This window comes from Rutidosis leptorrhynchoides, chromosome 3, assembly GCF_046630445.1.
Source record: "Rutidosis leptorrhynchoides isolate AG116_Rl617_1_P2 chromosome 3, CSIRO_AGI_Rlap_v1, whole genome shotgun sequence".
NCBI classification, from domain to species: domain Eukaryota; kingdom Viridiplantae; phylum Streptophyta; class Magnoliopsida; order Asterales; family Asteraceae; genus Rutidosis; species Rutidosis leptorrhynchoides.
Window position 1 is genome coordinate 522158743 of NC_092335.1, and position 23285 is coordinate 522182027.

General features: G+C 36.0%; 1 protein-coding gene across 1 annotated transcript; it reads right to left on the reverse strand.

Annotated features, from left to right (window-relative positions):
- Nucleotides 1-20816: 20816 nt before the first annotated feature.
- Nucleotides 20817-21260, reverse strand: LOC139901885 (secreted RxLR effector protein 161-like). Its single transcript, XM_071884555.1, has one exon. It carries the CDS (start codon nucleotides 21258-21260, stop codon nucleotides 20817-20819), a length of 444 nt encoding a protein of 147 aa, XP_071740656.1.
- Nucleotides 21261-23285: the final 2025 nt, after the last annotated feature.

A 23285-nucleotide genomic window follows, 5' to 3' on the forward strand; every position in this document is an offset into this window, starting at 1 on the left:
CATTTTGGTTAAAAGAAGTTCAGTTCCTTGGTCACATTGTTAGCAAACAAGGAATACAAGTTGATCCTGCTAAAATTGAGGCGATTGAAAAGTGGGAAACTCCGAAAACTCCTACTCAAATTCGTCAGTTCTTAGGATTGGCAGGTTACTATCGAAGGTTCATCCAGGATTTCTCTCGTATAGCGAAACCTCTGACTGCTTTAACGCATAAGGGGAAAAAGTATGAGTGGAAGGATGAACAGGAGGATGCTTTTCAGATTTTGAAGAAGAAACTGACTACCGCTCCGATATTGTCTCTACCGGAGGGTAATGATGATTTTGTTGTTTATTGCGATGCATCACGACAAGGCTATGGTTGCGTTTTGATGCAACGAAAGAAGGTTATTGCGTATGCGTCACGTCAGTTGAAGGTTCACGAACAGAACTATACAACTCATGATTTAGAGTTGGGAGCTGTTATTTTTGCACTGAAGATTTGGAGACACTATCTTTTAGGTGTTAAGAGTACTGTGTACACCGTTCATAAGAGTCTTCAACATATTCTCGATCAAAAACATTTGAACATGAGACAACGAAGATGGATTGAGACGTTGAATGATTATGATTGTGACCTTTTGTATCATCCGGGTAAAGCCAATGTTGTGGCTGATGCTTTGAGTCGTAAAGAAAGGGCTGAACCACGAAGGGTTAGAGCTTTGAATATGACAGTTAGATCAAACCTCGTTAGGCAGATTCTTGAGGCACAAAAAGAAGCCTTAAAGGAGGAGAATTTCGTGAAAGAGAATGTAGCCAAAGTAGCTAAGAAGTTTGAAGTTCGAGCTGATGGAACTAGATACTTTGCGGGACGTCTTTGGGTTCCGAAGTTTGGAGGTCTTCGACAGTTGATTTTAGATGAGGCTCATAAGTCTAGATACTCTATTCATCCTGGTTCAGGGAAGATGTATCAGGATCTTAAGGAGCTGTATTGGTGGCATAATTTGAAGGGTGACATAGCTAAGTATGTGTCTAAGTGTTTGACCTGTTCTAAGGTCAAAGCTGAACATCAAAAACCGTCCGGATTGTTGGTACAACCAGAAATTCCCGAGTGGAAGTGGGAAGGTATCACTATGGATTTTATCACTAAGTTACCAAGAGTTTCGGGTGGTTATGATGCGATTTGGGTGATTGTAGATCGACTCACTAAGTCGGCTCACTTTTTGCCGATTAGGGAAACCGATTCCATGGAGAAACTCACCTGTTTGTATTTGAAAGAGATTGTTTCGAGGCATGGTGTTCCCGTTTCTATTATTTTCGACAGAGATAGTCGATTTGTATCGAGATTTTGGCAATCGTTGCAAGAAGCCTTGGGAACTAGATTGGATATGAGCACCGCTTATCATCCTCAAACGGATGGTCAAAGTGAGAGGACCATTCAGACATTAGAAGATATGTTGCGAGCTTGTGTGATTGATTTTGGGAATGGGTGGGATAAGTATTTGCCGTTAGCTGAGTTTTCTTATAACAACAGTTATCACGCAAGTATTAAAGCCGCACCGTTTGAAGCTTTGTACGGTAGGAAATGTAGGTCTCCTATTTGTTGGAATGAGGTTGGGGATGCTCAACTTACAGGTCCGGAGATTATTCACGAGACTACTGAGAAGATTGTTCAAATTAAAGAACGGTTGAGAACTGCTAGAAGTCGGCAAAAGAGTTATGCCGACAAAGGAAGGAAAGATGTTGAATTTCAAGTTGGTGATCGTGTTATGTTAAAAGTTTCGCCTTGGAAGGGTGTTATTCGTTTTGGTAAAAGAGGGAAGTTAAGTCCTCGTTTTGTGGGACCGTTTAAGATCATTGAAAGAGTTGGACCGGTGGCTTATCGTTTGAAGTTGCCACAAGAACTCAGTGCTGTTCACGATGTTTTCCATATTTCGAACTTAAAGAAGTGTTTGGCTGAATTTGATCAGACTATTCCTTTGGAGGAACTTCAAGTTTACAAGCAATTGCATTTTATTGAGGAGCCAGTTGAGATCATGGACCGAGAGGTTAAGACTCTTAAACAGAGCAGAATTCCTATTGTTCGGGTCCGATGGAACGCTAGACGCGGTCCCGAGTTCACTTGGGAGCGTGAAGACCAAATGAAGCAGAAGTACCCGCATTTGTTCTCAGATGCCGAGTCAACCCCTGCGCCTGCTTAAATTTCGGGACGAAATTTCCGTAACGGGGAGGTACTGTCACGACCCTACTTTTTCCGTTATCTTTTTCCGTTAATTATTTAACGACCGTTAACTGTTAGTGTGCCACGTCATTTCTATGACCTATATTATTATTTTTGTAATAATATATATATAATAATTACTATGTGTTATGTGAATATATGTATTCATATTTTAATTTATACGTTTCTACGTCTCGCGGATTTCCATCCGGCGAATCTTTTTGGTTTTTAAACCAACGGTCGAGCTTTCGGGATTTTTAAATCCTAAATATTTTAAATATGATATTTTATGATCATATTATTAATAGGTGTATTTATATTTATTTTTCGTCGCGCGTTTGTTATTTTTCCGGATTTTTAATCGCGTAAGCGTGTTTTCGCGTTTCGGGTTTCGTTCGGGCTTTCGAACCACAAGGATTTATCAATTCACAAGTTTGGCCCACCATGGGGCCCACCCCTTCACAAAATCGGCCGAAGCCAAGGGGGAGGGGGTAAATCCCTTTCTCTTTTTGCATTATTCCTCATTTACACATTTTTATCTCAAAATATCCAAACCTAATATTTCTTTTGTGCTCTCTCTTCTCCCTTGCCTCCTAGCCGTCGCCTACCACCACCATTATCATCATCTTCATTAATTTGCAAGCTTGAATCAAGAATTGAAGATCATAAACGCGTTCCTTGTTCCGTTCTCTACACGATTCTATTCTTTGATTCTCGATTTGGGTATAAACCCTAACCCTAGCTTTTTGATTTTTCATATATATTACTGATTTTGTATGTTATATTATTAGTATGATGTATATTAGTTGTTGTAATGTTGTTTGGAGGCGTAGAATTACTCGTTTGCTTATGATTTCGGTTTGTAAATTTTGGACAGAAGCATAATTCGTATTTTCTGACTTTGTAACTGATATGAATGTTAAAATAAAGTACATAAATGAGTTCCTCTCATCAAGACATTAATTTTAGACTCCGGATTCATGTCGTTTCGATTCCCGGAGCCCTAGATATGCTTAATTTGGTTTTTGTTAAAGATTGAAAGGTGTTCTTGGCATGAACAAGGTTGGGTCCGACTTTGTGACCATCCGTGGTGTCTTTAGGGTGTGTCATTTGGTTAGGACTGATGGTGAGATGAATTTTCATGTTCGGGTCACCTAAATCCGAGCCACGGTTCACCCGTTGTGCCCGAATTACTGTTTTGAGTAAATTGATTTTCCCAAGTGTGGTCATGGCTGATATCCACGACCTAGGGACTGTTTTTGGAGTGTTCTTGAGTTCATAATTATGTTGGGTGGTTTGAGTAGGTGAAGTTGCATATGTGGCTTGCCCGAAACCGACATCCGGGGCTCAAGATACGACCCGATGAACTTTTAAACTTAAAACTTATGGTTAATGATTTAACTTATGATAAAAATTATGGATTTCATTATTAATAAATTACTTTAGATAAAAGAAGTAATTATTATTATTTAAGACTTATGATATAAATATTTATTATATCATTTAATTATTAATTATAATTTAATTAACATTTTAATTAAACTTATGATTTATAATACTTTTATTATTAAAGGAAAATACTTATGATAAGTATTAAATTGTTTTTGAGAAATTATTAAAAGACTTATAATAAAGATTAAATAATTGTTTAATTATTATAAGACTTAATTATTATTTAATTATGATTTAATTATTAAATACTTATGATTTAATAATTTTAATTAGAAACTTATGATATGATTAATAATTCATTATTAATTAAAAATACTTATGATATAATTTAAAAATTATTATTATTAATAATACTTATATTATGATTAGTATTTAATTAATTTATTTAAATACTTATGTCGTACTAATTATAACGTTTCAACTTATATTAACTTTAATAATTCATTTTATTTAATTAAACTTATGTTAAGACATTATTATACACTTTTGACTTTAAATAACATTATAACCTATGTTATTATTATAATTTACACTTTTAAAATTAATGTTGACTATGTTTGACCAAGGTTGACTTTTGAGTTGACTTTCGGTTGACTTTGACTTTCAGTTGACTTCTGTTGACTTTCTAAATAAGGAAACTTTCCTAACTTCAAAACTTTCTAAAAATAGAACTTTCTAAATTTGGAAACTTTCCAAAAATAGAAACTTTCCAAAAATAGAAACTTTCCAAAAATAGAAACTTTCCTAAAATAGAAAACTTTCCAAAAATGGAAACCTGCTAAAAATAGAAACTTTCTAAAAATAGAAAGCGTGTGTCCTTATGCTGTTCCAATCAAACCGATGCTTGCTGAGTAATGTTCTATGTCTACTTGTAACATGTACAATAGCTATCATACTAAGACTTGACCTAAGTTAGTTATTTATTTCGACCTGCTTTATTTATAGGTCGGCGTTGTGATCTTTCTTGATCACTTTACTTTACTTGCTGTTTGCTTGTTTGTGAGATTTCTTCAGTTGCTATTTAAGGTGAGTTATAGTCCCGTTTTTACATACTTTTCAAAGTATACTTTTTGGGATGTGATTACATGCAGATTTTTATTTACGGTTAGACACAAGTAACAGTTAAATTTAATTATTCATTGTGAGTTGGACAAAAATATTCCCTAGTCTGGTAACTGTAATCATTGGTTTCTACCGGTGAACGCGAATCCTACGGATAGATCTATCGGGTTTGACAACCCCATTTCGAGCTAGTCGCGCTAGCAATTTATAATCGGAATGTTTAGTACTTCGTAATTTGTTGTAGATACACTGTCCAAGTGTATATTTTTATTGTGTTTGGCAAGGGTAAATAAAGGGTTAAGTGGTTACCAGGTGGCTCATTGATAATGGAATAATGTTTAATGTTTTCTAACATTTTTAAATCTTGTGGTCTAAAGTTTACTTATTTATTTAAACCTATAATTCACTCAACCTTTGTGTTGACAGTTTACTTGCATGTTTTCACAGGTACTTGAGTTATTTGATGCTTCCGCTGTCGTTAGAAGAGTCTGCATGCATTTGGGCAGATTTTATGAAACTATTTATGAAACTTAAGTTTACATTCTATTTTGGATAATTTAAATTGTGGGTTTGTTGGCAATGTTTTGTGTCAACTTTTGATTCATTACTATGGTTGGTTGATTTTAAACTACTTATTTGGGTTTGTTTCCTTTTTGGGCAACATTTTGAAATAAAAGAATGCAACTTTGTTTATTTAATTCATTTAAGTCCGATCAAGCTATGGGACCAACTGACGGATCCGTTAAGTGTTTTGACGGGGTCGTCACAAAAATGGTTTAAAATAACCCTAAAAGCCATTGAAAGTCGACTGGACCCGTTTAGGTTCGGGTTAAATCAATATGAGATCGGGTCAACTAAACAGCGAAAAAAAAACTACTGGTCGAATACGTGCGGTGCGCGAGATGTGCGCGGTGCGCGTTTGTGCGTGGACAAGGTGCGCGTAGCCATGTGCGGTGTGCACTATAACATAGAAAGGGGGCAGTCGATTTTTAAAATTTTCCAGCACTTTTCCCTTACTAGTGCCCCAAACCATGCTCGGGTGTAGTTTGGATTAAAACTATCATTTTATGGGTTGAACTTGTATTACATTTGATTAATGGCCTTCGTGCCTTTTGTAAACATTAAATTTGTGTTATTGGTTGAATGGGTTGTATGTAACCGTTGTTTTGGGCGCTAATGGTTTATTTATTTTTAAAAAAAAAATTACTCGTGTTAAATACGGGTTGGGTTGTTTCAAGTGGTATCAGAGCATGGTCTAAGGGATTTAGGTGACTTGAGATAGGTGCCTAGACTTAGACTTTATTGTGTGTGCGCTTTATGTGGGACTTGAAGGACTTCGGGTCGGATCAGGAATCGTTAGTGCTTAGGTTTATGTGATCTAACCTTGAGCTAAGTGTTTTGTATTGTATTTGCAATCATCAAGTGAGATAGACATTGTACTAGTGAGTTAATGCAAAGTGCTCGCGTAATAATGACTAGCTACCATTATTACGGGTGCAATTCGTGTCAAAAAAGCGATGTACGATGATTGTTAAGCAAGATGAGGTGTTGAGGTGTATATGTGTATATATATATATGTCATGTCTTTTCGTTTCGATGTTTAACCTCTTCCGTTTTATAGAATGAAGATGAGAAACGGACACGACACCGATAAGAAGGGCACGAGCGAGGACTCCGAGTTCACAGCCAAAGTTGAGGCCATTTTTAAAAGTCATCATGCATCTTTCCTAGAAGATGTTAAGAAGATGTTTCTAGATACGATTGACGAGCAATTAGTCAACGTAGTAAAGGAGCAAATTAAAGTTGTCCTTCAAGATGACAATGTTGGAAGACGAGACTTTTTCTATAAGAATTTCAAAGATGCTCAACCTCCTACTTTTGAGGGTGAACGGGACCCACTTAAGAGTGCCCGATGGATCTCCGATATGGAGGGGGCTTTTCGTACTTGTGAATGCCCTCTTGATAAAAAGACGAGGTACGGTTGTAGCATGTTTAGGGGTGATGCCAAGTTATGGTGGGACGCAAAGATCTAAGTTTATGGTGAAGAACAATGCATGGAATTCACTTGGGTTTAACTCAAGGAGGAATTTTTCGACGAATACCGAACTTCGGCCTATCTTACAAGGCTTAAGGACGAATTATGTTCCTTGAGGCAAGAGTTGATGGATTTGAACACTCTCAAATACGTTTTCTTGTCCAAGACCCAAGTTTTCCCGGAGTATGTCGGGAATGATAAAATGTTGAAGGAAGACTTCTATCGAATCTTGAACGATAGTTATCAAGAGAAGATTAGTGTAAATGTGGTGAAGAGTTTTGATGAGTTGTTCAATATGGCCAAAGTTTTTGAGGCGCTTGTGTTGAGAAAGAGTGGCTTTACTTTTAGCAAAATGAAGTTTGAAGCTACTAGTCATTCGAACTTTTCAAACAAGAAGAACAAGAAGGGCTCCGAGAGTGTTGGTAGTGTGAAGAAAGGTGCTTCCGGAGATTTTCCTTATTCTTGTCACAATTGTGGACGAAAGGGGCATATGGCCCGTGATTGCACCAAACCATCTACTACAACCAAACTTACTTGTTACAATTGTGGTAAAGAAGGACACCGAAGGCCGGAGTGTCCTGATTTGAAAAATGATAATGTTAAGAGGTTGGAGAAGGCGGCAGGCACGGCTAAGGGGTGAAACTATTTGATGACCAATGATGAGGCCAAGCAATCCAATGAAGTTGTCTCATGTACTTTCATGGTTAACTCTAATCAAGCAAGGATATTATTTGATAGCGGTCCTAATTTGTCTTTTGTTTTGCCTCGATTTGTGCCTAAGCTTAACAAACCACTAGCTAAGTTAAGTCATTCGGTAGAAGTTGAAATAGCGGATGGTAAGACGGTGCTAGGGGTTGATGTGTGTAAAGATTGTAATGTTGTGTTTGGTACTAAAACGTTTAAAATTGATCTCATTCCGATGACTTTGGGTGAGTTTGATATTGTTGTGGGTGTGGATTGGCTCGATCATTATAGAGACGATATTTCATGCCATGATAAGTTCATTCGTGTCAAGACCCCAAGTGGGGGAGAGTTGATTATTCATGGCGATAAACGAAGAAGACTCGGACCATTATGCACTTATGCACGGGCACGACATTTTCTTAAGAGTGGTGGTATGGTTTATCTTGCCCATGTAGTTGATACTTGTGATGAGCCACCATCCACTCGTGAAATTCTGGTGGTTAATGAATTTGAAGACATTTTTTCGGATGAGTTACCGGGTGTTCCAGCGGAAAGACAAGTCGAATTTCGCATTGAGTTGGTTCCGGGAGCTACTCCCATTGCTAAAACTCCTTATCGTTTAGCGCCGACGGAAATGCAAGAATTGTTAAATCAAACCCAAGAGTTGCTTGAAAAGGGTTTTATTCGATCTAGTTCCTCGCCATGGGGTGCTCCGGTTTTGTTTGTGAAAAAGAAAAATGGTAGTATGCGGATGTACATCGATTATCGGGAGTTGAAAAAGTGACGATCAAGAATCATTATCCATTTCCTCGGATTGATGATTTGTTTGACCAACTCCAAGGTGTAACGTATTTTCCTAAGATTGACTTACGATCCGGCTATCATCAGGTGCATGTCCGTGAGGAAGACATAGAGAAAACGGCTTTCCGAACTCGTTACGGGCATTTTGAGTTTGTAGTTATGCCTTTTGGTCTTGCGAATGCACCGGAGGCATTCATGGATCTTATGAACCGAGTGTGCCAACCTATGTTGGACAAGTCGGTGATTGTGTTCATTGACGACATACTTGTTTATTCTAAGAGTATGAAGGAACATGAGCACCATTTGCGTGAAGTGTTGAAGACGTTGCGGAAGGAGAAGTTGTATGCTAAATTCTCCAAATGTGAATTTTGGCTAAGGGAAGTTCAATTCCTTGGCCATATTGTGAATAAAGAAGGTATTCAAGTAGATCCGAGGAAGATAGAAACGGTGAAGAGTTGGGGAAAACTGACTACGCCTACGGAAATTCGAAGTTTTCTCGGATTGACCGGTTATTATCGTCGGTTTATCCAAGACTTTTATAAAATTGCATCTCCTTTGACGAAATTGACAAGGAAGAACGTGAGGTTTAATTAGGAAAATGAGCAAGAAATTGCTTTCCAATTGTTAAAAGAGAAATTGTGTCAAGCTCCGGTGTTGGTATTTCCGGAGGGAATCGAAGATATGACGGTATATTGTGATTCCTCATTAAATGGAATCGGGTGTGTTCTAATGCAAAGAGGTAAAGTCATCGCTTACGCCTCTCGACAACAAAAGGAACACGAAAAGAGATACCCAACTCACGATCTTGAATTGGCGGCGGTGGTTCATGCGTTGAAAATTTGGCACCACTACTTGTATGGTGTCAAGTGTACGATTTATTCGGATCATAAGAGTTTGAAACATCTCTTTAATCAACGAGATTTGAATTATCGTCAACGTAGGTGGATGGATGTGGTAAAGGATTATGATTGTGAAATATACTTTATCATCCGGGTACGGTGAACGTGGTTGCTGATGCGTTAAGTCGAAAGAGTCAACATCTGGCAATACGAGTAGGATCGTTACTCATGATTATTACTAACGAATTCCTTGTGAAGCTCGATGAGATTCAAATTGAAGCTTTCGTTAACAACAAGCATGAGGAACGAATCGTGGGGCAAACGGAGTTCATTACCTTAGGCCCGCATGGTTTGTTGTCTTTTCAAAGTAGGGTGTGGGTACCTAAGATGGGCGATTACCGAAAGGTGCTACTTGATGAAGCACATAAGTCGAAGTATTCCATTCATCCGGGTGCAACGAAGATGTACTATGATTTGAAGAAATAATATTGGTGGCCCGGCATGAAACGTGATGTTGTTAAGTACGTTGAACAATGCGTCATGTGTTTGCAAGTTAAAACCGAACACCAAAAGCCGTATGGTAAGTTACAACCATTGGAAGTCCCGAAATGGAAATGGGAGCACATTACCATGGACTTCATTACTAAGTTACCAAAGATGGCGAGAACACAATATGATACGATTTGGGTGATAGTTGATAGATTGACGAAGAGTGCTTTGTTTCTTCCCATTCGGGAAACGATATCGTCGGAGGCCTTGTCCAAGTTGTTTATCAAGGAGGTGATATCGAGACATGGGGTTCCTATATCTATTGTTTCGAATCGAGATACTTGTTTCACGTCTCGGTTTTGGAATAAGTTTCATGAAGATATCGGTACTCAATTGAAAATGAGCACGGCGTATCATCCTCAAACGGACGGTCAAACCGAGCGTACGAACTAAACGTTAGAGGATATGTTAAGGGCGTATGTTATTGATTTCGGTGGTAGTTGGGATGAGCACTTACCATTGGTGAAATTCTCATACAATAATAGTTACCACACTAGTATTGGAATGCCACCTTATGAGATGATTTATGGGCGTAGATGTCGAACTCCTATTTGTTGGAGAGAAGTGGGTCAACGAGAAATCAGGAGTACCGATTTGGTTCTAGAGACAAATAGTAAGATTGAGATGATTCGGGCTCGACTAAAGGCGGCGCAAGATAGACAAAAATCTTATGCCGATAAGGTTAGGAGACCGGTTGAGTTTCAAGAAGGTGACATGGTGATGCTTAAGGTTTCACCATGGAAAGGTGTCATTCGGTTTCGAAAGCGAGGAAAGTTAGCGCCTCGGTTTATTGGTCCTTTCAAGGTTTTGGCTCGTGTTGGTGAGGTTTCTTATAGACTAGAGTTGCCCGAAGAGCTTGCGAGGATCCATAACACGTTTCATGTATCCCATCTCCGTAGGTGTCTTGCGGATGACTCGACTTGGGTGCCATTAGATGAGATTGCGTTGAATAATAAGCTAGAGTACGTTGAAGAACCGATAGCCATTCTTGATGAGAAGGTTAAAACGTTGCGAAACAAGGAAGTTAGAACTTTTAAAGTGCAATGGAGACATCGAAAGGGTTTCGAGTTTATGTGGGAATCCGAAGAGATTGTTTTGGTTTATCTTCCGGCTTGTCATGCGGCTTGGATCTCGAGGACGCACTCTGATTCAAGTGGGGGAGAGTTGTAACATCTCGTTTTTCCCACACGTGATTTAAGGTACATATTTAATCGTTAGTAAGCTTATAACTCGTTCGTTATATGATAAACAAATTAAATTGTTAGTTGTTGTGTGTGTATATATATATATATATATATATATATAAGAATGTATGCATGTATAAGTATATGCATGAGTTTTTGATGGTGTTAAGTCGGGCGAGGCCTTAGGATGAAGATTAGGTGTTTATGAGAAGCGAGAACGAAGCATAAAAGTCGCGTAAATCTATAGTTGGTTTAAAATTGTCAAACGGGTCAGTTGTGGGAAAATGCCGCGCCGCGATGGTGATGGCCGCGCCGCGATAAACAACGCAAACCAGAATCAGGAGGTGGATCAAACAGCCCGAATTCCACGTGAAACGCCACGCCGCGGCAAAACAGGGTCGCTCCGCGACCATCTGGGCAGCCTGATTCCGAAATTTATTTTTAAAATGAGTGGTCCAAGGGCAATTTTGTCCTTTTGCGTGTAGATCTGATTGGGGCATTTAATCTCCACCACTTATCTCATTTAATTCATTCATTTTCTCTTTTCTTTCTCTATTTCCTCTCAAAACATAAACCCAATTGAATTCAAAGTGAGATTTGAGAGTGAAGACTTGAGATTTGGTCCTTGGAGCAAGAAGTAATATTGTTCCTCTCGTTCTTAGCTTCGAGTGGATAGTGTTGGTAAGTCTTAACTCCGTATTTTGAGTTTTAGTTATTTTTATGGCTAGGGTTTGGCCATTTGAGTCTTGTAAGACCCATTTGGGGACTTAATGGGTGGATTTGGGTTAATATGATGCAAGAAAACCAAAAAGGTGATAGTCTAGGGTTTTGGTCATATGGATTGAGATTGTAAGTGTTAAATGGTGTCGTTAGTCACTATTACACTTGTAAATGATGAAAGAATTGTTAATAAGTTAAGTTTGACTTAAATTGTGAGTCTAAGTGTTAAAACGGGTCAAATGGGTAATGGTTGACCTAATTGGGTGAAATGGGTATGAAATACCCTAAGTTTGTGTTAGTTAGAGTTAGTAGACTTTAAATCACTAGCTTTAATGATTAAAGATGAGTCTTGGCCATTTATGGGCGGTTTTGGTGTAGCTGAGTTATTTAATGCAATTGGGTCATTAAATGCTCAAGTGTAAGTATTGTGGTTGGTTCCACAAGTTGTGTATTGAATGTGTACTTAATGTATTAGGTACGTTGATTTGAAGTTTCAGAAGTGCATAATCATCATCTTGGTGTTAAGGTGAGTGGAATAATTATGCGTGTACGTATATAATGTATTTATTTGTGTAGCGTGGAATGTGGAATTGTCGTGGTATTTAAGACACCACATTCTATGTAACGAGTGGAATTGTCGCGGTGTTCAAGACACCACTCATTGGTTTGACATGTGGAATTGTCGCGGTGTTCAAGACATCACATTGTCATGGGAGTGGAATTATTGCGGTGTTCAAGACACCACTCATTGGTTCGATTGACATATGGAATTGTCGCGGTGTTCAAGACACCACATTGTCATGGGGGTGAGTTAGTCGCGGTGTTCAATACATCACCCCGGGGATTAGTGAATACGCGGAGTAATGTTCACTAATGGATGTTATGAACTCCGACGGTCTTTCAAGTACTGTTCCCTTGTTCGATTAGTTAACCATGGTTGTGTGAATTTGTATTTAGCATATTAAATTGTGAACCATATGCTATTGTTATTGCTAGCGTATTGTGAATTGCGGATAGTAGTTTATGCATGATGTTTGAACAGTTGTCGAATTGCTAGTTTGTATCTGGTATTATGTATGTGATTGTAAGTAAGTAGGTTATATATGCACATGTATAATTATTGCATTCACTAAGCGTTAGCTTACCCCTCTCGTTGTTTATCTTTTTAGATGCCAGTGCGGACAAAGGTAAGGGGGTTGTGGGATACTAGTTCCCTATGTTGGATTCTTGTTGAAGCTTTTGAAGTCGACCTAGCATTTGGGTAGTTTAGCCCCAAACCATGCTCGGGTGTAGTTTAGATTAAAACTATCATTTTACGGGTCGAACTTGCATTACATTTTATTAATGGCCTTCGTGCCTTTTGTAAACATTAAACTTGTGTCATTGGTTGATGGGTTGTATGTAACCGTTGTTTTGGGCGCTAATGGTTTATTTATTTTAAAAAAAAAATTTACTCATGTTAAATACGGGTTGGGTTGTTTCACTTTACTAATCAACGAATTCTCATAGGCTTCAAGCCTCAACTCTTCCAACTCATTTAATTGGCTCAAACGAAGGCGACCCGCCTCCTTAAGATCGAGATTACTCGTCTTGAGAACCCAAAAAGCTTTATGCTCTATCTCCACGGGGAGATGACATGCTTTACCATAGAGTAAACGGAAGGGAGTGGTTCCGGTTGGCGGTTTGTACGCCATTCTAAATGCCCATAAGGCATCATCAAGCTTGAATGACCACTCCTTTGGACTAGATCCAACCGTTTTTTCATGAATCTTCTTTAAAGCTCGATTGGTATTTTCGACTTGCCAATTTGTTTGAGGATGGTAAGATGTAGAGACTTTATGGGTCACTCCATATCGTTTCAACACCTTTTCAAGTTGGGCATTGCAAAAGTGAGTTCCCCGATCACTAATTAAAGCTTTCGGGGCACCAAATCTAATGACCCGTCCTAATCCATCTGGACGAATACATTACAATTGATTACATCGCGAGGTACTTGATGTCATAACCCGACCTTAACCATAAGGACGAATACAATAACATATGATTTCATCGCGAGGTATTGACCTCTATATGCGACATTTTTCAAAAACTACATTCGTTTTTACAATACAAACCATAGCTTTTATTACAAATACAAGGTTTAAATAACTTAATAATGATTATCGTTTAGCGATAATCTTAGACTTACAAACTTTACATGTGATAATAACAATACGACCTCCAACATATTTTACATTACAAATCCTCCGATATGCAGTTTTATTTTTGACACAAATATGCATACTCAAGATCTTGCTTAAATTCAACATGTTGCAGCGGAAGCTTTTAGTTATCACCTGAGAATAAACATGCTTAAAACGTCAACATAAAGTTGGTGAGATATAGGTTTAATGCCGGTAGCGTTATGAATATAGACCACAAGATTTCATATATAAACGTTTTAATAAAAATATTCTAAGTTGTTGAGCACTTGATAACCATACTTAACATTTAATCAACGTCGCATATTCCCTTTATTATGAAATCTTACTACACCGTACCAAGTGTAGTCACCGAAACGAAGTACTGTGCAACCGTTGAATACTGGTCGTCCAGTCCGGTTGGGGTTGTCAGGCCCGATAGATCTATCAACAGGATTCGCGTTTACAATACCTCATGTAAATAATAGTTACCAAGTTACAGGGAAGTATGCCAGTGGTACAACTCAACGTAGAATATATATTTTTAATCACTTGTGTCCATAACGTAAATCATAAAATGCATGTATTCTCATCCCGAAATATTTAGAGTTTAAAAGTGGGACTATATACTCACTTTTGTCTTGAAGGTATTTAACTCGACTTGGTCTCCGATAGATATCACGAACCTAACCATATATATAATATATCAACATATTTTCTTTTCAAGTAATCGTTACATATATATATATATATATATATATATATATAATATATATATATATATATATATATATATATATATATATATATATATATATATATATACTTTTAATACTTTTAATATTTTCTTAGTCCGTAGTTAGCAGTCCGATGTTAGTGGTCCACAATTAGTTGCTTAAATAAAATAAATAAAGACCCCATCGTATTCGTATTGATCAGAATTAATCTTGACCCATGGTACCATGTTGTCAAATGACGTGTTACGTACATAAAGTACCGTGTTGTCAAATGACGTGTTGCGTACAATCATGAGGTCTTATGATTAATCTTCTCGTGTTGTTTACGGGTGGTCCTGAAATATATAAAATCAAATCATAAGTAAATATATATTAAATATTATGTTAATTAGCCAAGATATGATTAATCCGATTTTGTCATAATATGATATATTACAGGTCTTGAAGTGTTTTTAAAAATCAAATTAGAAGGATCTATTTAGTTTGCGAACAAGTTTGAAATCACTCAAACTATGTTCTTGTTGTTAAAATTTTATAACACAAAATAAGATAGCTATATAAATATGAATCGAATAAGGTTATGAATAAGGTTACTACCTCAAGTTACTTGGACAAAGCTACTGGAAAAGGTAAGAAAAATCTTGGAATCAAAAGAGTGGTGGAGTGGGATTGAAAGATTGGAAGTAATCTCCTTGAAATCGGATGACTATATTGATACGTTCTTGAGTAGGTAAATGAAGAGAGATTTGGGAGTGAATTAACTTGAAAGAAAATTGGAAATGAAATTGTATGTGTGTGTGTGCAAAATAGCATGATTATGGGATGGATATATAGGAGATTTAGTTTGTTTTCTTGCACAAAAGTCACACATGAGGTTAAATGGCTGGTTCCCACATGTAACATCATGTCTAGTGGCTGATCATTGAAGTTTATTGTTGGTATATACCAATAGTAAATACGTATAGAAGCTGGGTATGATACGGTTACATATACCCTAGATATACTTGTAGAAATTTTGAGGAATCGGAACGAGAATTCAAATATGGACGGGTTTATAACTGTAAAAGAGGCTCAAAACTGGGCTTTTATTTTTGGGTCAAACCGGGCCAAAATAAAATTTTAAGACATTTTTAATAAATCAATGTTAGCCCAGCCAGGGGCTCTGCCCCTTGGACCCCGCCAGGGGTTGCCACCTCTTGGACCCCGCTTATCGGGGGCGCTGCCCCCGAACCCCCGTCATAATCAAGATAAGTTCAAACAAGTGTGCACTCCACACTTCCCCAAACTTGTTCGATATTTATCAAGATTATTTTGGTTACAAATTAATCCCATTACACTTAAATCATATTGGTGACATAGATCACCAACACATTATATATTGTAAGTATATATGTCAAAGAATGTTACATATAGTTATCGTTTTGAAAACTTAAGTTAGTGGTCTCAAAGTATACTTATAACTCATTGTTATTAGTTCACAATGAAATGTTAAACCATCCTTAAATCATGTTAAATATGTATAGATATGTACATATACATAATCGTATAATTATCGTGTGTTATATAGTTCGTGATATCATCGGTCAAATTGGACGGTCAAACGTTGTGTGAAACTCTTTTCAAAAACATAAGTCTCAACAGTTTGGATTACTTATCATGTTGGTAAGGTTTAATTTATGTAAATATTAATCTCATAGGTATAAAATGATCGGAAAAATCCGGGTCGTTACAGTACACCTCTATATGATACATTTTACATACATTGCATTTGTTTTTAAAAGTTAAACTTTCATTTCATCGAAAGTTGACGACATGCATACCACTTCATAATATACCCAACTATAATTGACTTAATAATAATCTTGATGAACTCAATGACTCGAATGCAACGTCTTTTGAAATATGTCATGAATGACTCCAAGTAATATCTCTAAAATGAGCAAATGCACAGCGGAAGATTTCTTTCATACCTAAGAATAAACATGCTTTCAAGTGTCAACCAAAAGGTTGGTGAGTTCATTAGTTTAACATAAATAATCATTTCTATCATTTTAATAGACCACAAGATTTTCATTTTTAGTTCTCATAAATATACGTCCCATGCATAGAGACAAAAATCATTCATATGGATTGAACACCTGGTAACCGACATTAACAAGATGCATATAGATTATCCCCATCATTCCGGGACACCCATCGGACATGATAAAATTGAAGTACTAAAGCATTCCAAATTCCAGAATGGGGCTTGTTCGGCCCGATAGATTATCTTTAGGATTCGCGTCAATTTGGGGGTCTGTTCCCAAATTCTTAGGCTACCAAGCTAAAAAGGGGCATATTCGGCTTCGATCATTCAACCATATAATGTAGTTTTAATTACTTGTGTCTATTTCGTCAAACATTTATAAAAGAGCATGTATTCTCAGTCCCAAAAATATATATTACAAAAGCATTTAAAAATGGAGCAAATGAAACTCACAATACTGTATTTTGTAGTAAAAATACATATGACGACATTGAACAATGCAGGGTTGGCCTCGGATTCACGAACCTATATATATATAAATACATATATATATATATATATATATATATATATATATATATATATATATATATATATATATATATATATATATTAACACGTATAATGGTAATCGAACAAATTAATATATTATTAGTAATATATTTGTTATTTTAATAATAATGATACTTTTATTAATAATAATAATTTTAATAAAAATGATAATTTTAATAAAAATGATAATTTTAATAATAATGATAATTTTAATAATAGTGATACTACTAATAATAATAATAATTTAAATGATAATAATGATTATATTATTCATGTTAATATAAATATCTTATTTAGGCACACATTTATACAAATATTCGTATTCTTAATAAAAGAATATTAAGTATTATTACTTATTTGTAAATTCGTATTTGTACAGAGTAATATGAAACACTATATTATTTTTGAGTCTTTAATTCTTCCACTGCTACCAAATTATTATATATATATATATATATATATATATATATATATATATATATATATATATATATATATATATATATATATATATATATATATATATATATATATATATATATATATATATATTTAACACTTTAGGTACTATAATGATTATATTTATAGACACATCAAAAAAGAAAAAAAAGAATATTGTATCATATTTCGCCTTCAATTCAATTCTATATTTAAATACATTCATAACATCACTTAAGTATTAATTGATAAAGTAATATTTGACAAGAAAACATATGCCATCTCTGATAGTTTTTAATAAATCTTCATCCACCATATACACTCATCTTATTATACAATTATTAAATTATTAAATTGCTCAAATCTTGAACACGTGTGACAAAAAGAAACGTATACATTTTTGGCTCACCAATTCAATTATCCATGACATAATAAAATAATAGTTTTTAGTCATTTCCTTCATTTAGACTACAACATAGTTGGCATGGAAACTAACATAATCTAAAACAGAGTACTTCGTATTAGTTAGTGTCTTCTATTACAATATATGACTAACAAATCCTAATCAGAAAGTTTAGTTTGGATTCGTTAATACTTCATAAATCGTTTATTCATGGTCATGTTAATAAGTATATAGTAGAGTATTAGTTAATACTTCAAGGATTAAATCAATAAGCTTATGTTTCGGATGTACCTTCGAGCGAACAAGACAACAAGGACATGAGTGTGTGAGGGTGTGGTGTTCGGCAACAGCAGCATCAGATCAAATGTTTTGATCGACCAAAGTTTGATCGTGTGAGATGATATGGGTTCAACGGTTTGTGCTCGGAAAAAGAAAAAAAACCGAATGTGTTTCGGTTTCGAGTTTTAATCAACTAAAAGTCGATGGTTTGGGGTGGTTATTCATGATAACGAATTAGAAGAAAAAAAAACAAAATAGAAACCGAAGGTGGTTGTTTGTAAGGATGGTGAGGGTGGCGGTAATTGGGTCACAAATGATGGCGGTTTTTGGGTGATCTTGTTCGTTGAAAACAACAAGCAACACGAGTGGTTTTCCATGGGATGTTCGATGATAGTTTGCATGCGTGTGTCAAATAGAGATAGCATGAAGGGTGTCGTTAAGGTGGTTTATGGAACAGGAAGTAGAAACGTACGAGTAGTCGATAGCGGCAACATCAAGAAACTAAGGGGATGGTTTTAGTTGTGGGTTAACGATCATGGAAACAAAAAAAATAAATAAAAATAAAAATAAAAATAGCAGTAGTTTGGCCAAACGAAATTGGGTTTGCTTTTAGGTCTCGGCAACAAACCCATTGGCAAAGGTGGCGGTTAAGTGGTGGTATGAGGGTTGAGAAGATAACTCAAACTTCTCGTTTCGTCTGTAGTTTGTGATATCAAAGAGTTTTAAGGTTGTAAAGAAAAGTGGATTTTGTATTGTTGATCATGGGAGGTAATGCAATGGTGGTGTTGTTTGATTGTGGGCGGGTGATGAGTTTCTGTTGGTAATTTAGGGTTTTAAGAAAACGATTTTCTAATTAATTATTATCATGAACCATCATATAATATTAATAACAATAACTTTAAGCGGAAGCGTATTAATTATATTGAATTAAATAAATCACCAAAAACGGATCCATCTGATTTATACGGTTAAATAAATAAATACAACAAGAGAGTTTAAAAATTATACCTTTCTTGAAGAACCTGATTGAAGGAAGAGAAACTAACAATCAAAGGTATGATTGCCGCTAGGGTAGTCCACACTACACTTCGATCAACGTCAAACGGATGTGCTAGTCCCGTCAAGTAATAATAAATAATTACAATAATTATTTATTTAATCGTAAAGAATAAAATCTCTTAAGATTTTGTTTAATGCGTATGAAATTAACGAAATAGAATTCGTTGTTGTATACTGTCGTCGATAAGAAAGTATGTGTTTTGCTTTGGAAAAACAATTGGAATTTTGTTTCTTTTTTTTTTTGGTAGACCAAGAAGCCACAAAAAAAAACAATCCTCCTTATATATATTATTTATATAGCAAGATATGAAAGTCGGTTAACAATTATTGATGACGTATTCGAACTAAATAGTTTATTAAAATAACCAACCTTATAATCTTGTTGCATACGTAAATATATATTATATTAAAATTCATACACTTCATATTTTAATGATCAAAATCATTTAATTAATTAACTTTTAATTAATTAACTACTAACAAATTAATTCTATTTTCATTACTTGAATATAATATATATACAAATATGTATTATTAATTGACGTCTAGGTGTATATGTGTGTGACCCCGAAGGCTCACATGAATTCAGCCGTATAGTTATGTGTTGTACCTTGCGCATAAATCCTACAGACTCCCACTTGTGTACGGCACAACACCAAGTAACTATACAAACAATGGTTAGCGTCTAGCAACACGCCATTATCCCCAAATTCACGTGAGGGTAGTTTCTCAGAACTACTCATTTTAAGTGTTAATGTCATTTATCCCTTTGTTTCAGATACTTTAGTTAAACTTGAGACATGGATCATCAGTCATTCTCATTTGTTTAACAATTTAGTTTTCTCGATCTTAGAAATGAATTAGATCACCAAATTAATTAAGTATCATCTCAATTACATTTGGGTGCGGCCACACAAATATCTTATTCATTCATCGAGGAGCTCAAAAGTATCTAACTCTAAATATGTTGGAGGAACAAATCCTATTTTGCCTACACGTGTCTGTCACGAGCTTCACATTACACCCAATAATGGCTTTTATAACAGCCTTATTCAGGACAGCGTTTAACCATATCAAAGTATAATGCTCCACACATCGAAACCGTCGTGCATCTCAAGTCGAAAGACTTATGACATAACCACTTGCGAGTTTCACTATTGACGCCGATCCATGCAGTGAAAACTTGAAGGTTGGGTCATTCCAATATTCATCCTATGAATACATGTGAGTTTGATAGTAATACATTACACCATATCAAACACTCACATTTATCTTGGTTTGATGTTACTCCCGTATCATCAATCGACAATGGAAAATTTAGAATAAGTCATTATTCACGGATTTAAACATGCAAATATAGAACACAGTAGTTATGGAAAAAAAATGATCATATCACAATATATCAATTCATTACAAATAAAAACTGCTTTCATGTTCCAATTATCCAAATACTAAAATTACATAAAACTATTAGCTAGTCTAAGCCCAATGTTCCTAGAATGCTCGACATGCTTGGTACAAGACATTGGCTTTGTGAACGGGTTAGCTAGATTGTCTTCTGTTGGAACCTTTTGAATACGTACGTCACCTCTCTCTATAACTTCACGTATGTAGTGAAATTTTCAAAGAATGTGTTTGGCACCACGTAGAACTCCTGGTTCATTTGCTATTACTATAGCACCAGTATTGTCGCAATACATGTCCATGGGATTTTCAATGCTGGGAACAACGCCAAGTCCAGATATGAATTTTCTGATCCAAACACCTTCCTGAGCAGCTTCAGATGTAGCAATGTATTCTGATTCTGTTGTAGACATTGCTGTAGTGCTCTGCTTCGAGCTTCTCCAGTCGACTGCACCTCCGTTCATAACGAAAACGTAGCCAGATTGTGATCGACTATCATCTCGATCAGTTTCGAAACTAGCATCAGTGTAACACTTTATACTTAGTTCTTCGAAACCTTCATAAACTAAGAACATATCTTTAGTGTTTCTCAAATACTTCAATATATTCTTTACAGCAGTCCAGTGACTATCACCTAGATTTTGTTGGTATCGGATCGTCATATTGAGAGCGAAAGAAAAATCTGGTTAAGTACACCTCATAGCATACATGATGGATCCAATAGCTGAAGCATATGGGACTCCAATCATTCGCTTCACCTCTTCGGGTGTAGAGGGGGCTTGAGTCTTACTCAATACCACATTTGGTTGCATCGGAAGACTACCACGCTTGGAAGCTTCCATCTTAAATCGCTTTAAGATTTTGTCAACATATGCACTTTGACTTAGACCTATTAACCACTTAGATCTATCTCTATAGATATTGATTCCTAGGATATACGCTGCATCTCCCAGATCTTTCATAGAGAAACATTTTCCAAGCCAGGACTTAACGTCTTGTAGCGTTGGAATATGATTTCCCATGAGTAATATGTCATCAACATATAAGATCAGAAAGACTTTAAAGCTCCCACTAGCTCTCATGTACACACATGGTTGGTTAAGGTTTTGTGAGAAACCAAACTCTTTGATTTTCTCATCAAACTTCTTGTTCCAACTCCTTGATGCTTGCTTTAATCCATAAATGGATTTCTGAAGCTTGCATACTTTATTAGGATACTTAGGATTTACAAACCCTTCAGGTTGCACCATATATACGTCCTCGCTAAGGTGACCATTTAGGAATGCGGTTTTGACTTCCATTTGCCAAATTTCATAGTCATAGTACGCTGCTATAGCTATGAGTATCCTAATAGCTTTAATGTCCGCCACTGGAGAAAAGGTCTCTTCATAATCAACCCCATAGGTTTGAGTATAACCTTTTGCTACCAAGCGGGCCTTAAAGGTGTGTACATTTCCATACATGTCGGTCTTCTTCTTAAAGATCCATTTACACCCAACAAGATTGATGTTTGGTGGGAGATCAATCAAGCACCAAACTTGATTATCTTTCATGGACGGCATCTCTTTATTCATAGCATCTTTCCATTTATCAGATTCAGGATTTGACAATGCAGCTTTGTAATTAGCGGGTTCACCCAGATCCCCTAATTCCAAGTCCTTCGTCGTAACCATAAGGTTTAACCTTTCAGTGGACGAGAGGTTCTATTAGATCTACGAATGAGACATGCTTCGTCCTGTGCCTCGACACTTTCATGTTGAGGCTCAGTACGAATTTCGCTAGTGCCTACAGAAGGTAATGTATCTTGTTCTTGAATTTCTTCAAGATCTACAGCGCTCCCACTTGCTTCCTGTAAGAGGAGACTCTTCTCCAAAAACTCAGCATATCTAGCAGTGAAAACCTTGTTTTCTGCTGGATAGTAGAAGTAGTATCCCATCGTCTCCTTTGGGTATCCTACAAAGATACACTTGATAGTTCTGGACTCAAGTTTTTTTGGCGTATGACGCTTCACATGAGCCTCACAACCCCAGACTTTCAAGTAAGACAGATTTGGGACTTTTCCATGCCATATTTCATATGTTGTCTTGTTTACCTTCTTGGTTGGAACCATGTTCAGAATGCGTGCAGCATTGATGTTATGCGAGGTGTATATGAAATAGCTTATATTTTACAAGGAAAAACTATTAAATACGTTACAATTTTATACAAGATATTTATTATTTATTTACAGATGGGATATACTTAAACCTTGTTACAACACTATAGGCAGTGTACCTAATCGTAGAGTAGTATAGTTTTTAGTAAGTCCGGTTCGTTCCACAGGGAGCGGGCTTATTGTACACTATATTTTTAAACAATTATATCTGTACAAAATATATTATATTAATAATATATAAAAGGGGGTTTACCGTTTAATGACCGGTTTGTCGATTTTAAAACTTAAGCATAAATATAAATGACAATAATTAAAGTGCGTAAAATAAATAACAATATAATAATTATGCTTATTTAAACTTCCATAACCATGATGTTTGACGTGTTGATTTTTAGTTTATTCCCATGGGTTAATTGTTCTTTGTCCTGGATTATTTAATATGTCCGTCTAGTTTTTATCCATAACAGTCCATCAGTCATAAATATAAAGTGTGAGTATCCTCGTCAAATTATCCTTATACCCGAAGTCAAAT